The 17,531-nt window shown below is 42.8% G+C and overlaps 1 protein-coding gene across 3 annotated transcripts in view; it reads left to right on the forward strand.

Annotated features, from left to right (window-relative positions):
- CHKA (choline kinase alpha) overlaps positions 1 to 17,531 on the forward strand; it is a 43,791-nt gene that overhangs the window by 5,041 nt on the left and 21,219 nt on the right. For all 3 annotated transcript variants that reach the window (XM_039840664.1, XM_039840660.1, XM_039840663.1), the window contains exon 2: positions 9,576 to 9,687. In XM_039840664.1, coding sequence (XP_039696598.1) covers positions 9,576 to 9,687 — 112 coding nt within the window. The remainder of the gene's footprint in view (positions 1 to 9,575; positions 9,688 to 17,531) is intronic.

The raw sequence follows: 17,531 nt of genomic DNA on the forward strand, positions 1-17,531 counted from the left end.
TTTGTGGACATTTTCTAGAGCTTTCAGTGGCTTTTCTGCCTTTCAGCAAAATGTAGTTGGTTATGTGCAGACCACGTAACTTCTCATCTTTATTTAGCAGATGAAAAAATCTTTGTATTAAAGGTTTCTCTGGAACAGGGAGTGTCTTGGATGTGTCATTGCCTGAGCATTGAGCTGACTCAGCTAGGTAGGAATTCTTTCCCAACCGATTAAAAATATGTATAGATGTTTTTGATGGATGAACGAGTAAGAAAATGTGGCATTTACATGCAATTGGAATATTATTCAGCCTTAAAACAGAAGATTCTGACACATACTACAATATGGATAAACCTTGAGGACATTATACTAAGTGAAACAAGTCAGTCACAAAAGGTTAAATATTGTATTGACTTTTGTAAGGTCCCTAGAGTTGTCAGATTCATAGAGACATAGTAGACTGGTGGTTGCCAAGGGCTGGGGGAAGGGAGGATGGAGAGTTAGTGTTTAATGGGGACAGAATTTCAGTTTTGCAAGATAAAGAGTTATGGAGATGGAGGGTGGCGATAGTTCCACAGCAATGTGAATGTGATTAACGCTGCCGAACTATACACTTAAATGGTTACGGTGGTAAATTGCATGTGTATTTTACCACAATTTAAAAATTGGTAAAAAATAAATGTTTGACTTTAGAAATGTCCAGACCTTGGACTCTCCACTAAGTTGTATCACTATAGCATGGATTTCACTTCCTTAAAATGCTATAGAATAAGACAAATTAAGTAACCTCTTTAAGACCTGCTAAGTCTACAAATGAAGGGTGCAAGCCATTTGGAAAGCTATTTAAATACATGTTGATAAAATTAAAATTGTATTATACAGTAAACAACTACCTAGTAAAGTGATTTTACTCCAAAACTTTAGAAATTTTCCGTGGGATAGTTGGAAACGTCAAAGCCCTCTTCGATGAAAACACATAAACTAGCTCAGAGGGTCTCTCCTATGCATTCGTCTTGTAACTTATAGTTAAAATTTCTTCTTCAGCAAAATTTCCAACTACTTCTTATCACTGAGTACCTGAAGCCTCGGATGTGACACTCACAAGTGTCTAGGACCTGCGCGTGTATGCCAGCTTCCTGATGCTGATCGGTAAAGTGGATCACATGATACAGCCGGAATAAATCACATCTGCTAGACTAATCATTCCACTTTTTCTTGCGGCCGAGAAGGTTTTGATGACATCTTCAACTGAGATTTGACTTCTTTCTGCACATGGATTATATTTATAATCTATGTGAACTTTTCAGAGCAACCAGAGTTGCAGAGTTTTCCTGGTCGCCCCGGATGTTGGTCATCAGTGTAGTGGTTAAGTGGTTAAGGTGGGCGAGTAGTCTGGAGGATTTGGAAGTGGGCTTTGTTTCCTCTGCGTGTGCTGCGGCACTAGGATGGCATCTGGTCCCAGTGGCATTATGGCTGCAGAGGGAGTGCTGAGTTTCAGGGCCGTGCTGTGGTGTCCTGTCCTGAAGGACTGGAAAGAGGAGAGGTGGCAGGCTAGTTTTTACAGCCCCTGTGGCTGCAGCCACCTCTCTTCGCCGCCTCAGGAGGCAGTTGGGTTTGTCATCTGTGTTTCAGTGGGGAGCTCTACCGCCATCTCTGGCTTCCCAGGGGAAGTGCAGTTGCGCCTCTGGTGAGTCGATGGGCCTTTGAAATCAAGGGTATTTCTTCATCTCCTCACAGTGGGAAAATGTCTGTTTTCCTTCTTCCCCCTTGAAAAATCTCCAGACTGCTATTAAGTCTGGAAGTTAGTAGTACTTTATTCTCAGTAACCTAGAGTAACCTGTTTGGTAGTGACCTAGTAGCAAATTAAGAGGAACTTGATTCATTTTGAACCTTGCCTAATTCGGGGGTTTTGTGGGTTTGCCCTGGGTGTAGGTAACATGAGATTTCCCCCAGATGCTTTACTAAGATAGATGACTTCTGTTGGAAAGGATGGTGCCGCAGGCCCTGGAAAAATGGGGCTGACATATGGAGAGAGACGAGTGGGGGGAGTGAAAAATCAAGTCGGCTAAATCTAGAACTTTCTCCGAAGTTGAAGGATGGAAAAATCACCAAGGACCAAATTTGCTATTATTATAAACTGGTATGAGTGAAAAATATTTTGACTTTTTAAAGGGCTAGGTCAAGAAATTCAGGGCTGAGGAAGGAGGCCTAGGCATAAAAGTCCCGGAAAGTACCCAGAACACGATCTGTTACGCGACTAGAGGAAGGAAATTTGCAGTTGCGTTTCAATTAACTGGAGGCCAATTTACTGAAATTTTTCATTCTTTTAAGAGAAAGTAAAAATAAGAAAATGCAAGATTATTTCAAGAATAATTTAAGAATAAGAACCATTCCCTGTTATGCCTTGGAAGCAAGTTTTGTCCATTTTGTTTTAAAAAAAAATATTTGAATAGGTAATCTGCAAACTGGTTTAAAAATTCAAACGTTACCAAAGAATGTGCTATAAAATAAATCATTCTTCCACCTCTGACCACCCAGTACCCCTTCCTGGAGGCAGGCGCTGTTTCTATGTTCTTACATGTTTTCCAGAGAGATGCTATGCATGTATTAGTATATATGGGTATATTCATTCCTTCAACAAATAGTGAGAACCACTCTGTGCCAGGCACTGGGCAAGGGCCCAAGGATATGTAGCTTCCCCTCCCTCCCTCATACTTACAATTGACCACTTTTTTTGCACTAAAAACGATACTAAAACTTAGCGATTGTTTTATGTTGGTATTTGTTGACTGCCTTATTCTCTTAAATAGCTACATAGTGCTATGTTTTAATTTAATATCATTTTGATCTTTTCAGGACAGTTTAAATACTAGAACTGCTTTCTTAAGTTAATCACTATAATAAAAGATCCCGTCTATTGAGTGCCTACTGTTGCCAGATACTGTATTGATCACACTCATCTCAGTAAGTTGGGACAGCCAGCCTAGGGGCCCACAGAGGGCGAGTAGCTAAAGTTAAAGTGTGACTATGTGGAAGTTAAAGTGTGACTATGTGGTAACTCCCGTCTGATCTCGGAGTCTCTTCTTCCAACTCAGTTCTAACACAGTGTGATGGTTATTTCAGATATTCACTCAGATATGCACTTGGATTTTGGCTATAGATTACATTCACCTGTCTCTATTTTTGTGCTAAGCAGTTCTCTACAACAGGACCCATTGTTTGTGAGGTATGTTAAGCAGCCTAAGAATATGACCTCTGGTAGGACTTCCAAGTGGCTGTGGGCTTTAGGTAGGTAATAAAGGTGACATAGCTACCCTCAAATCTCGTCAGATGCTCCACTGGGTTAGAAACTTACTCAGAAACATGTGTTCTGTCCCAGGGCCGAGTGATGTTCATATGGCTTGAGAGCAGGGTCACGTAAAGAAAGCTAAGGGACCCTCAGGTGTGTCTGGCCTTTTCAGGGACCGCGTTTGACCGAGAGCTGTCTTTGCCCTTTGACCGTGTATGGATTGTGAATAAGGATGCTTAGGATTCTGTAGGCTGTATGGACAATATTTGAGCAGGAAATTAATGCCTGTCATGGTTGTGGCGTTTTACTACTTTCCCCTGCCCTTTGACCCAGAAGGCCCAACTTTAACTAAAGGATCTCATCAGATTGTGCGTAAAGATTGACATACAGGTACACAAATAGTAGAGAAACAGTATCTCCAGCAGTAGACAGTTGGTTAAATTAAATTATGCTCTGTTGTTAAGATGAAATTTTGTGTGTGATTAAAAATCATGTTTTTAACGTTCAATTGACGGAAAATGCTCATACGCTAAGTGGAAAAGGAACATTACAGAGCAACATATTCATTTGATCCCAGTTTTGATAAAAAGGAAAAAAGTAGGAAAAAGGAGCTTAGGAAAATGACAGGAAAAAAAATATACCACAGTGTTCAAAGTGGTGGTTATGTTTGAATGATAGAATTTGGGTAACTAATGATCGTTTTTATTATGGGCGTCTTTTAGATCCACGTGACACGATTTTTTGGAACATGGATTCTAAAATCCAAAAATCAAACAAATTAATACGTGTTAGAATTTAGCCAGCCTGCTTTAGTTGCTTCAGTAAAACTGATAAAACCTAGTTGAGTTTTTAAAAACATGCCCAGGTAGGTCACCTAAGTATCTTGTTACTTGCGGTGTATAGATTGACCTTGACTATGGCCAAAGCAGCACTGTGCCACCGAGGGACTGTGCTGTGTTTCTCATTTTCTTTAGCGCGTAAACCAGTTAGTGTCTGGTTCTTCAGTTTGAAGTTTTTCTTTGTTGTGATTTTGCATGTGTTTTCAGATCTCCTTTATATTCTCTGTGTTGCCATCATTTCATGAATCAGGGTTTTTTTTTTTCTCCCCCCCAGTTATTCCTAGGTGTAAGTTAATTCTTGATTAGCCGTATATCGAGAAATTGAAATGACTATTTTCATAGCTGGTCAACGATCTATTAAAGAAGCTGTGTGGGGTTAGGGACGCACACTCAGCCAGGGCAGGAGGGCACGCGTTAGACTCCGCACCGTGTCCCGCCTGCCGTGGGCTGCTGCCCTGTGTTGAATGTAAAACGAACTTGTTATTTTCGTTTTATTTGGTATTTTGCTTATGAGAGTATCTCATGTCTCCTAAATTTAATTATGGCATGCATGTTTATTATATATCTGTTCTGCCAGATGATGAAGTTTGTAGTTTCAAACTTTATTGACAGTTCCTGGGGTTTTACTTGGGACGATATTCCTTACAAATTACACTGTAAATTGGGCTCTTGGATTTTTGCTATCATTTCTCTGGCATAGCTTCCCGACATAGTTTCTTGTTCCTGTTTGTATTGTTTGGCTCACTGGTAACTGGCTTTTTTTCCAGGTGGTTTCTCACAGTTTAGGTCATCCATGTCGGTGACCTTCATTTATTTTGATTGTCACTAAAATAATCGATGGTTTACTTCCTCCCGCTAAAGCCTCTTGGGCAACAGATAACGCAAGAGATGAAGGATTTGCAGGCCGTGGGCCTGTTTCTGGCCAAGCTTGGCGGCGTCCTCTCGGAGTACCGGCGAACCCTGAATGGCATTACACAACGTAGAACAGTGGTTCATCTGTTTGCTCTCCTGCTGACTGAGCTTTCAAGAGTATGTGACAGGAAGGAGAACTAGGGCTTTTTAACTAATGCCCGTCCTGTTGCTTGGGAGCCAGAAGCCCTTGTTGGCTGTGACTGGACATGGCAGGGCCACTCCGATAAGCAAACACACAGGCGCTCTAGTCGAGAAGAAAGGTCAAGGCTCCTTGGATCCCGTCTCCACACCTGCCATCTGCTTCGCAGCTCGCATTGGGACAACCGGGACCCTGGGATTCCGTGTCTTTCCGTTCCTCCTGAACTGGGGAGACAGCGGGGAGAACAGGCCCTTACACTGTGGGGGTTCCCACGTATTTGTGATCGCTTTCTCTTTAAGCTGTTGAAAAACTTCTTAAGTATGACTTTGGCGTACATTTGGGAAGCATTTTTCCATGGAAACGCATTCAGGTTTTTTAATTAAGAAAAAATCCTTATATAGGAAAGTCATTTTCTTTTTTTTAAATAGCTTTATTGAGACATAGTTCACCTACCACAATTTACTCTCTCACAGTGTATGATTCAGTGGTTTTTAGTATACCCACAGGGGTGGGCAACCATCGCCACAGCCTGAGAACATTTTCATCATCCCAAAAGGAAACCTTGGCCCCGTTAGCCTCCTAACTGCCCTCGCCCTAGGCACTCACCTGATTTCTGTCTCTGTACACTCCTTGTTCTGGGCATTTCCTATGAATGGAATCGTATGATATGTGGTCCTTTGTGACTGGCTTCTTTCACTTAGTGTAATGTTTTTAAGGATCATCTGTGTGATGGCATGTGTCAATTTATCATTCATTTTTCCTTAATTCTGGGGAAATATACACAACATAAAACTTACATTTTAACCATTCGTAAGTATACAGTTCAGTGGCATTAAGTATACTCATGTTTCGCCACCATCAACACCATCAAGAATATTCCCATCTTCCCAAACTGAACCTCTGCGCCTGTTAAACACTAACTCATTCCCCCGTCCTTTGAAATCCACGTGCTCCATCAGAGTCTGGTTTTGGTTTTCTATGTGTGTTTCCTGGAACGTGGTATATCCTTTGATGTGTTGCCTGCCGACACATTGATTTTAGCCACATTTAAGACTCGTTTTCAGGCACGTGAACTTCAGAAGTCTAAGACAGCAAATGTGTGTTGTTTTAAGCCATAAGTTCGTCGTGTTACAGCAGCCATAGGAAACAAAGATGTTTGTCGTTTGCAAGTTTGTACTAGTCCTGACGTAAGGCTCTCGTGCTCCAGTGTGCGGTGCCCACAGCACCTGCTACGTGTCGAGCGTGGCACGTGGTGCTCTCCTGCGGTCTCTGTGTCCCATGGCGTCTAAGTGAAAAGCGAGGACCGTGGAGCCATACGCCTGCACGTGAATCCTGGCCCAGACGCTTTCTTCCTTGCCAAGCGCCTCAGTTTGGAGGCAATGCCAGCATCCACCTGTGGGTCTGTGGGAGGGCGAGGGGAGTTAGTCCTTGTCTAACACTGAGTACAGGGGCTTCGTGGCTCTGAGCACTGACGGTGACCGATGAAGTCCGGCCCTTTATGGAGGAGTGCATTTGAGGGTCAGAGAAGTTTCACAATGTGCCGAAGATTACACAGCTACTGCGTGGCAGGACTGGGATTGGAATCCCTGGCTCCCTGGTTCTGAGGCCTGTGGCCTTTCTCTTAGCACGATGCCTTCCCCAGGAAGATGGGACCGCCCCTCAGGGGGCTCAGAGTCTAATTAGGGCACCAAGACTAACCCGCCAGGCCTGTTAGAGAATATAGACATCGCCGGGAGGAGTCTGGACAAGGGAGACTCAGTGCGACAGGATTGCTGCTGGTTATTGTCATTTTCGGATAATCTTTATTGAGCATCCACGAGTGTGGATCTGGGACCGTTGGGCCCTGAGAACTGAAGTTGGACGTTACCTTGGCCTTCAGAGAGGGTCAGGGAGACGGCAAAAGCGTCTCGTGGGGGTTGGACTCTGAGCAGTAGGTAGTGCTTAGGTAGAGGAGAAGTTTGCAGGTTGAGAGAACACAGCTAAGTGTAGCTGTGTCAGCACTAGGTGTAGCTGCTTACAACAGAAAACTCCAGAGTTACAGCTGCTCAGATAACACAGAAGTGCATTTCCTCTGCGTCAGTGGTCCAGAAGTCACCAGGCCAGGTCAGGCCAGTACGGCAGCTCTGTGGGCCTGACGGGGCGCAGGCTTTCAGCTGACCTCTGCGGTGCCGAGGGTGCGGCCCTTACTCCTATGATCTAAGACGCTTCTAAAGCTCTGGCCATGTGTGCCAGTCAGGACCCTGGCGAGAGAAGGCACAGCGCTAGGTACTTCTATATTGGGGATTGGAGGGACAGGGGTTGGGGAACACAGAAGTGATTAAAATGACAACTGCAGGAAGCAGCCCCATGCCTGGGGCCGGGGCACAAAGGGAAGCCGTCGGGTGATCGGAACCTAGACACTCCGAGGAGGGCCCTGCAGGACTGGGACCCAGCCTCTGTGGAAAGGGCATTGCTTGGCTGTTGCCGACATCTGAGAACTTGAGGGGTGTCCCCGTGGGTGCCCTGAGGCTGGCTCTGGGCTCGCCAGGAGAAGTGGAGACTGTAGCAGCTGCCCCGCTGGGCTGACACGTTGCTACGGCAGCATGAAGAGGAGCAGCGAGCAAGCCCATCTGCCCCCACCTGTGCCTTCCCGACCCCTCCAGTGCCCACCGGCAGGACCCACCCGAGTCAGGAGCAGCCGGGCAGAGAGAGACGTAACCGGGGGACCCTGGCACCGCAACAGAAAACAACTGTGGGTTTGGAGCTCGGAGACAGTAGCTTAGCAAACGACACCATTGCCTCATTTCCAGACGGCAGGATGGAGGACAGAGAAGAGGGGTGACGTGCACGAGCGTGTCTTAAGTTGATTTCCCAGAAGTCACACAAACACGGCCTTTTCCATTTTATTCGCCGGCGCTTGCTCACGTGGGCGAAGGCAGCTGGTGAGCGTCGTTCTCGATGCCGGCGCTTCGCCCCTTGAATAAACCTGGCAGGAGACCGCCTGGCTGCCTGGGAAGCGAGGCTGTCAGAGCTGGTGGCTGACGTTAACACAGCGACACTAACAACCTCCAGATAAAAACCGCCCCCTCTTATCTTTCCTCCCCACAAATTAAACTTTCTCCTGCTTTGTATTTTTTGTCAGTGCCTGTCAGTGAATATTTACGGTCCTTGTATAATTTGACACATGATGTAAATTAACTTTGTATTTTAGCCTCGCTTTGGGAGCGTAGCTTGACTAGACTGGGCTGTTCTTGGACGGAACAGGGCAAGAGGCTCGTGGCTCCTGTGACTGGGGCGTGTCATTCTAGAAAGCCGTGGTCCGATTTGCTGGTAACTTTTCTCCAAAAGTTGAGCATATACTGCCATGTGCTATTAATGCATCTGAAAAGCAGATATGGACCCAAGACTGGCTGAAGCGTGTGGGCGCAGGCACTGTCCGGGATTTTGCACCCTACCTTACATTTTTTATGTCTGCTTTCCTCATCAGAGCAGAAGTTTCTCAAGGGCAGGGACCAGAGCATACCTCAGTTTTGTGTTACCCTAGCTTCCTAGAGTGCTTTGCTTGTGTATTATTTCTCAAGTTTCATCGACTAGATAGGATTTAGGGACTTAGGTCACTACAGGTGAGTGACGTCCCGATTGTACAGAATTTTGTATTCCTCCATTTAACGCCAATCCCTACCTTAACTCCCCTTCCTCTGTATTCAGTCATTTCCAACCCATGCAGGTGATTTGTCCCCAAGGCTGTTACTTCCTGTTTGAAAGACCCCCTGGAATTTGTTTCTCGTCTTTGGTAGTCAAAATGGAAGGTTTGAGGCTTTGAGGTCTCCCATTTCCTCTGAAGGCTCCAAGAACCGGTTAACATTGCAGGTTTTTTGAAAAGGCTGTCAGTCAAAATCGACTGAGAAATTTTTACTAACGTGGTCGTGGAAGGAGTAGGTCTCGGGACTACACTTCAGGTGGGACGTCCTGGAGGAGGTATTTAAGTGTTGCCCCAAGGCTCTAACCTGGTGGTTATGGGATTGTGGGGTAGCGGACATTTGGAACCATAGGAGAAGGTGGGGTTGAAGGACCGCATCTGGGACTCCCCCATTCCAGTGCTGGAGAGAGCTCTCCTCGGCCCCCTTGTCACTCCTTAGAGGCCAGTGCCGTGTGCAATTAGGAAAAAAATTTCCCATGCAATTAGGAAAAAAATCAGCTCCCCCAGTGCTAATCCAGAAGACCAGATTGGGGCTTTGCCAGTTTTTAATGTGACTCAGGAAAGTGATCTGAAAACCGTGGAGTTAGTCGTTTGCGTCGCAAGCATCTCGAGAGAGCGAACACTTAGGAAGAACAGTTCTCGCAGGATCCTGACTCCTCATCCCCCTGCGGCTGTCCCAGAGGAGTGACTGAGCTTGCTTGCAAAATACAGATGCTTGTGTTCTCTTATTTCCCACAGAGGTGGCCTCAGTAACATGCTGTTCCAGTGCTCTTTACCCGACACTCTGGCCACCATTGGTGACGAGCCTCGGAAAGTGCTCCTGCGGCTGTATGGCGCCATTTTAAAGATGGTGAGTTCCTCGGCTGCTTGGGGACGGGAGGGACCTGTTACCAGTACTTTAGTGATGTTATTAAAGCTACTTAAAAATATTGTTTTTATTTTAATTGGGCTGCACAACTTGGCTTTTTGTTTCTAAACGAATTTGTGTTTTTACCCATTATTAATGAGGAAACTAGTATAAACATTCGCAGCCGTATATCCAGAGAAAGTGTCCTGTGGGTTAAATCTTTAATAGTGCTTGATGATGCTTCAGTTTTCCATAATATTGAGATTTTTCAGCCCAGACTTAGGTTGTAAAATTCTAATGTGGAGAAGGTATTGTTTTTATAGTGTAATCAAAAAGGTTTTACAGGATAGGCCCAGTGGACAAAGTATGATTTCAGAGAAATTGAATTAATTCAATTTCTTCCCTTTGATTTTGTCATCTTTCTAAATTTTCATATTCAGTAATTAATTGAATCTCATTTTCGATTCAAGTACGTTATTCGTTGGATTGTCTTAACCAATTATAGGGTATCACAACTGTCTGGATTTTTTTTTATTTATAACATAAATTTACCATTTTACTGACCACACATACAAATGTTTGGTGGTATATTCCTATGGTAGAATTTTGGTATTTACTTAAAACTTTAGAAGGGCCCATTTTTATCTTCATGAAATGGAGAATAGTTTTCTGATTTAATTTTTTTAAACACTAGTCTCAGCTCAATCTAAAAAGCGCATGTCCATGTTTATGATCATTCGATTATGTTTAGAAATATTAAAAGTTAAAATCAGCACTGTAGATGTTAATTCATTTAAAAAGTTGTCATACTGTGACTGAACTTTTTCACTGGATAACTTTCCCTTGACCCTGTCAGGCTGTGAAAGTGGCTAGGATCTGAGAGAGCTGGGAACAGTTAGCATGTTGAAGTCGTATGCCTTTGCTGAGAAATTCTGAGGCCATCTGCAACTAGGTACATAACAGCTGACATACAGCTGATCTTGACCCTTACTGATAGTACACAAGCTTAAAAGTTCTTGTGTTTACTATGCAGTGTGGTTTCTTTATTTAATCAAGTTGCAGTTTCAAAGCACAGTTTTCGAAATACCCAATTAATGTCCTTTTGGCACTTTTAACGAAATCTGTCTTTAGCCATTTATTCTTTGAGTACTTTTACATTCTATAACAAGTCCCATTTCTGCTCATTTGTTTTGTGTGCTTTCATTTAAGTAATCCTTTTAAAATACTTTAATAACCAGCTGTGGGAATTGCATGTGATAGAAGACTGTTGTTTAAAGCTGGTTTATGAGGCTTTCAATTTCTATTTATAACTTAGAAGCGTTTGAAACGCGCACTGTGCGCTCCTTCGGGTGCTAGACCACACTAGGCTGCAGGCCCTGTGCCAGTTTAGAGCAGCAGTACAGTCACAGAGGTGACAGAAATGCTCTAGATCTCTGCTGTCCAGGATGCCGGTCACTAGCCACGTGTGGCTATTGAGGGCCTAAGCTGTAGCAAGTGTAGCCAAGGAATTAAATTTTAAATTTTACTTACTTTTAATTAATTTAAGTGAAGTAGTCACATGTAGCTAGTAGCAACTGCATTGGACAGCCCAGCTCTAGACTGTGCTGCGTTCCCGGATCAGTAACTTAGTAAGAGCCAGTGACAACACACATCCTGTGACTTAGCAGTTACTTTCTCCCTAATAAAGATTCACTCTCAGTAGTTAATATTTTGTCCTTTTAGAAATTTTTAGCAGTCTAGGATTACTGCCTTAAAGTACTTAGGCGCAACAGAAATGTCTGCAGATAGAATTTATTTTAACAGAATTCTGTGTCCCTGTTCGTTTTTAAGGGGAGAAAAAAAAACTGTTGGGTAACTTAGAAAAACAAATAGCAGAATAATCGAAGCCACTTAAAATGGAATTAACTCTTATCAGAGTAATCGAACAGAGTCTGTTTTACATATAATCTAATTCGTAGGGGGGACCCTCTGCATTTAGCTTCCTGATTATATTTTTATTGAGCGAGTTCAGTTTCCATTCCTGAAGGGACATCCCCTGCTGACAGCAGGAAACCGAGCCTGAAGGCGTGTTGGGTGGGAAGGGAAGTAGCTTACAGGACGGTCATAAGCAAATGTCGACAGTCTCACAGTTGACTTACTAGACAATAAACTCAATTTTGTTGGAAAAAAACTGGTCCTTTGCTTCATAGGTGGGAATCTCTATTTCCAGTATAATTTACTTGGTTGAGTTTAGTTCAAGTACACTCTTTTTTTTTTTTTTTTTAACTTAAGTTCTAACTTAGTAAAACTGTGACACCTACAGCCTCAAATTTAAATATTTTTGGTCCCCAGGTTCTTCAGAGTTTATCAGCGGCACTTGTTGCCAGTTAGAATTTTAGACATTAATGACCATTATAGACTGTTGGTCATTGTGAATACTTTTGAGGACGTGAAGAGAGAAAAATTCAGGGACTCTAAAAAACGATCGCAATCAGAGAGAAGGAACGGAGAGGCAGACTAAGGGGCCAGCGAGACGCGAGCCGGGCAGCGGCTGCCACGTGCTGGAGAAGTCGAGTTTTCACAGCGCGTGCCAGGGGTTTACTGTACATTCTTTTTCAAATATTTTCAACTCAGTTAAAATTTTTCCGATATTTATTTTTTTGTAGGGCGTGAGTGCAGTCATATTGCTAGCTTATCGACCCCAATTCTGGCCTATAGTGGAAGGAGGGATATTTATAGTCCACAGTGACGCTTTGGTTCCCATAACAACAAAAATGTTTCCAGGATCGATAGTAGCAACTTGTCAGGATTCGCATTAGGAGATGTGGCTGAGCAGATATGGAGCCCAAATAATAAATCACGATACTTTCGTAAATGGATGAATTAAAGGCAGAATTAAATGTAGTACAACTGAAATGTTATGGGTTTTTTTTTTGTTTTTTTTTTTACTTAACCTTAGATGAAAGCACACAGACGTCTCTATGCATGTATGTGCACTTATACAAATAACTGTATCCCTTAAATTGGGCACATACATGCAGTTGTAGCATCTTTAAGATGGCTTAAAATTAAGCTTCCTTGAAAATGTTAATTGATGACTGCACATAATAGACTTATGTATCTTCTCACAATATTTTGCTGTTTTGCTTAATTATATGATAAACCAGTTCAATTTAGTATGTCCCTTCTTTTTCTCCTATTGTTATAAGCTTTTGAATTTTTACCTCTGTGAAATTTAAATACTAAGTAAAAATATTTCTTCGATTTACATTTACAGTCATTTACAAGTGACTCGACTTAAAATAATTAGCTGTTTCTCAGCGTTCTTATTTCCTTCATCTTGGTGTTGCGAGGTGTCTGACTTCCTTTATTTCCATAGTGGCAATGAATGACTTCTCTTTGGTGCAGTTCACGAAGGGTTAGTAGCAGAAAGCCAAGGTCCAACCTCCCAGCTGAACTAAGGCTCACAGTTTCTGTCCCACAAACAGCCCTTATTTCTATATAAGAGGAGCCAAAAGCAGACTTCCTAACTGTATCCTGGAGGTCTCGTGTAGGATTTGTGCTAATTTTAGGGGGCTAATGCAAAGTCCTCTGTGGGACAAGGGAAGAATGGGTTCTTTCGAGAATGTAAACAAGACACGACATACAGCTTCGAAAAACAGCTATATAATATTCTTTGTAGGAAATTATTAAACTAAAAATACTGGTCTGATCTCCAAACAGTGTCCATTTCGGAGAATAGCTTTCATTTTAATGACTGTTAGGTTATTTTCATTTGCTGAGTAGATGATGAAAAGCAAATTAGGCTATAAAACCACCCCTAACTGAAGTAGGATGGTTCGGGAGGAGTCGTGAGACGGGGCAGTCCTTTAGCTTTTGCCATTGTGTTGAGATGTCATTGCTAGAAGAGAGCTTGACACGATAAAATTAGCTGTAAATGTAACTTGATTTTTTTCCTTTCTGATACTGGGAAGGAACATGAGCTCTGCAACGTCCAGTAGCAGCCTTTTCACAGAAGCAAGTTTGGCTGATTACAAATAACCAGTTTGCTTATTTATCATGAATTGTGGAAGACACAAATGTCAGTACGTATTGTTCATTCAATGTAACCTGTGCCAGTTGGCGGAGTCTCAGAGGATTGCTTTGTCCCTTCCTCTGTCGGAACAGTGACTCTGTGTCGAGCCAGTCCCTTCTGTGCATGAATGGAGAGATTTGGCCTCACCGTTTTGAACGGTCTCACAGGCATGGATGTTTATAATACACATCAAAGATCTCTCCAGTGTTGTCTGGGAAAATGTTTTTGTTTTGTTTTCTGAGTAATAGAAGGCTAATATTAGTGCTTGTTTGAGTACTAACCATAATAAAACGAAAGGCACCAAGGCACAACGCAGATATGTGTTAGTGATTTAAAAGATTAAAATTTGGGACATGGTATTTTTTTTAATGCAGATAACAAAATTTTGTCTTCCCTCTTTTCTCTTAATCCCCGTTTAATTAAAAATTAAACTATAATAAAATATGGAGCAGCCCACAGGTAGTTAATATTGAACTATTGGCTACTGAAAAATTATCTGCTTACAAGCATTTTTCTCTGGAGCTAAGGTCACACTGTGCAGACGGTGCGACCGATGTCCCTCCACAGAGAGCCCTGCCTCGTCCCAAGAGACTGAGAGCGCATGTCCCTGGTAACCGAATCCTGTGGAGTCCATCTTTTTTCCTCATTGTATTAGGGTCATCACGAGTTTAAGTCGTTTTTGTTGACTCTGCTTTGAAAAATCTCCCTTGTACTTAGAATACGGTGTAGTTATATCCGTTTCTTAGTCAAAACCTCCCTCTCAGAAGTGAAACGTTTTTCTAGAATTGCGTGTGACATTTGGCCTCACCTAGCGTTTCTTCAGTTAGTACTCACCGAAGACAATGGCCGAATTACTGTCCGTAGTCCTGCCTTCCATACCTGCTTCGGTGCCTTCTTTCGATAACTAAATCAACCAGAGATTGCCGTTGTCTGATTTTGACATATTCATAGTGTCTTTGTCTCGCTGGTCTTAAATGTTTGAGATTCATAGCATGAAGCCAATACAGATTTCTCGCACTTGGAACGATGCTGTGACCGCAGCCCACCCCTCTTGGGAAGGAATGTCTGTGTTGGGTGGCGTGAAGGGCGTTTGGGGGTAATGTACCACTTTAGCTGTATGTGCATGTGTTCTCTGCTGCAGGCTTGTCCATGCGATCGTGCCTGGAGCACTCTGGTTTCCAGGTGACAGACACGATTCACGGTATAGTATGAGTCCTCTGAAGTCGGAGCATTCTCTACAGCTTTAATTTCTTTCTTTTAGTTCTTGGTTTCAAGAAATGTTTTTTATAAAGACAGTCGTAATGCTTCTGTTAAGTAGCACCAGCTACAGTTCATGCCGTGCTCAGAGAGGTGCGGCGCGATTAAGATGTCAGAATGTTATGTATTTAATATAGCACTTTACGTTTTGGGTTTTTTGTTTTTTGTTTTTTTGTTTTTTCTTTTTGGTCAAGGCAAATCAGATCCCTTCTTCTGTTTCCTCAGTAGAAAATGACAAACATTTATTAATTTGGGAAATTTATGGGCCTCAACTTGAGAATCCCTTTGAAGTATTAACCTTTTTCTTCCTTCAAACCACTTTCAGCATTAAGGAAACTCTCTCTCTGTTGATATTTTGGTCAGAGCTGGAAACAAGATTCCTTCCTTCCTTCTCGGTTAGTACCCTTTCTCACATCTTTGCCGGGTCCCTGACGCCTGTATGAGGTTCGCCGGCACCGATCCCGTGCGGATGCATCGCAGGCTGGAGAAGCCACGGCACTCTTCCTGGGGCTGTGTCACTTCACATTCAGCCCTTGGGGTGTTCACGCCTCGGGAGCCTCGCCCCCCGGATCAGACCTAAACTTCCAGATGGTCAGGAGGAGCCTTGCTTCCCAGGGCTTCCACCCCCACGCCCTCCTGCCGGCCGGTCAGTGGGGGTGCTGGTCTCCTGCTGATGTGCATCAAGGCACCCAGTTTGCAGAGTTCAGAAGCATCAAATAATCACATAAACTATATTTTAAATCATTGCATTGCGTTCTGTAAAATACCTTCAGAAAATGCTATAAGCACAAAAGAATAATTACAGAATGTTTTTAAAGAAACCTGGAAGAAGGATGGTTAGGGTCCGTGATGACGTAGAGAAGAAAACGTACTGCAGAACTGCAATCGAAAGAGCCACGTGACCGCTGTCGTTCTGTGGAGCCAGGATTCCCACGCTTTCCCCGCCCCGCTCCCGGGAGAGATGGGGCGTAGTCCCGTCATTGACAGGGCTGCCCGCAGCGCCATCCCCGTACTGAGAATTTTTTCTCTCCTAGAGAGTTGAGTGTGGTCAGAAACGGAGATGGATCTTAGAAGTCCTCACAGCCGCAGGCTGCACAGTAAAGAAGCCCTTGTCACTCCAGGACCAAATGAGTGTCTCAGGTACTGAGCGTTCAGTGGAGTGGGACACGCTTGTTATTTATTCTCAGGCAAATGCCAAGTCTGGAAGTGAGTGGCGCAGGACTCAACTCATGAGGATAATCCCAGATAACTGGAGAGAGGGATTTTCTTGGACCATCTTAGGTCACCTAGAAGTTGTCTAGCTAATATTTGGATTATTCTTTCTTAATCACTCATTTCTGGCGTCAAAAGCATTTTTAAAAAGCCACAACCAACTCCTCTCTGATACAGCTGTAACCTTTAATAGAGACAATTCATTTAGTTCTCTTTTTGATGGGGAAGAAGCTGGTGGGAAGAAGAGACTGTCTTCCATGTTTCTATAAAACACTCTTATTTGTATCATTTTATTTCTGTAGCCACCATTGCGCTTAACATAATGGCTACTTATTAACTGTAGTTGATAATGATTTGATTTCTTAAATAGCATGATGACATGTCATTCATTGTAACTGATTCATCACTTTTCCCAACCTGTCCCATGAGCAGCTCACGTAGTATTGAATCTTTAAAGATGCTTTGAAGATAAATTTGCGGGTATTACAATGACATTTGCATCGCTGTATGCCACTTGGACTAACTTATTGACATACGCACAGCCACACATACATACACAGACTCTAGGGAAAACCAAGGTGCTGCTCTCTCTCATCTCACAAATGCTGTGGCTGTATCAGAGTAGTTTGGTCATAAGACTAGGTCCCTCATCGTTAGAGGAAACTTTTGGCCAATGATGAGAGCTTAGTCTGTCCAGTGGCTTCAACACACTGAAAGAAAGAAATCGGTTAGATTGTGGAACGTCAGAGAACTTAAAGCAGACCGTTTTTGTATTCTGAAATTAGATACAACGATTCAATCAAGTGATATTTCCTCATCTTTACCCATAAAGTTTTCTTACTACCCGTGGATTTTCATCATCTTTTCAAATCACAAAATAGAACATTTCGAAAACTATTGTCCTGTAATGCAAACATTTACTTTTTTCACGGTCTTTAAAGTACAAAAGCCTTTAAGTGCGATTTTGTCAGAAGAGCAACATTTGAACCCTTGCATTAAATACAGTTACTATAAAAGTAACATACTTTTAAACACGTTTTAATGTACGAAAGTGTGTAAAGTAAACGGGAATCCTCAATTTTCTCATCTTATTTCCTAGATAATAGATTTTAGGCTTTTAAGAATTTAGGTTTTAAATTTAAAAGTTCTTGGCCAATCAGAATCCGTTTCAGCTTTTAAAATCTATAACCTTAAAACAAAATATAAACCATACATGCCCATTTATTATTGCTACCACTTTAGTTCGTTTTATTTCCTACATCACGGTCTAATGAATACATGGATTATAATGAATACTTGTAGAGTCTCTTGAAAACCAAGCCCA

This window comes from Pteropus medius, unplaced genomic scaffold (assembly GCF_902729225.1).
Source record: "Pteropus medius unplaced genomic scaffold, Ma_sr-lr_union100, whole genome shotgun sequence".
NCBI classification, from domain to species: domain Eukaryota; kingdom Metazoa; phylum Chordata; class Mammalia; order Chiroptera; family Pteropodidae; genus Pteropus; species Pteropus medius.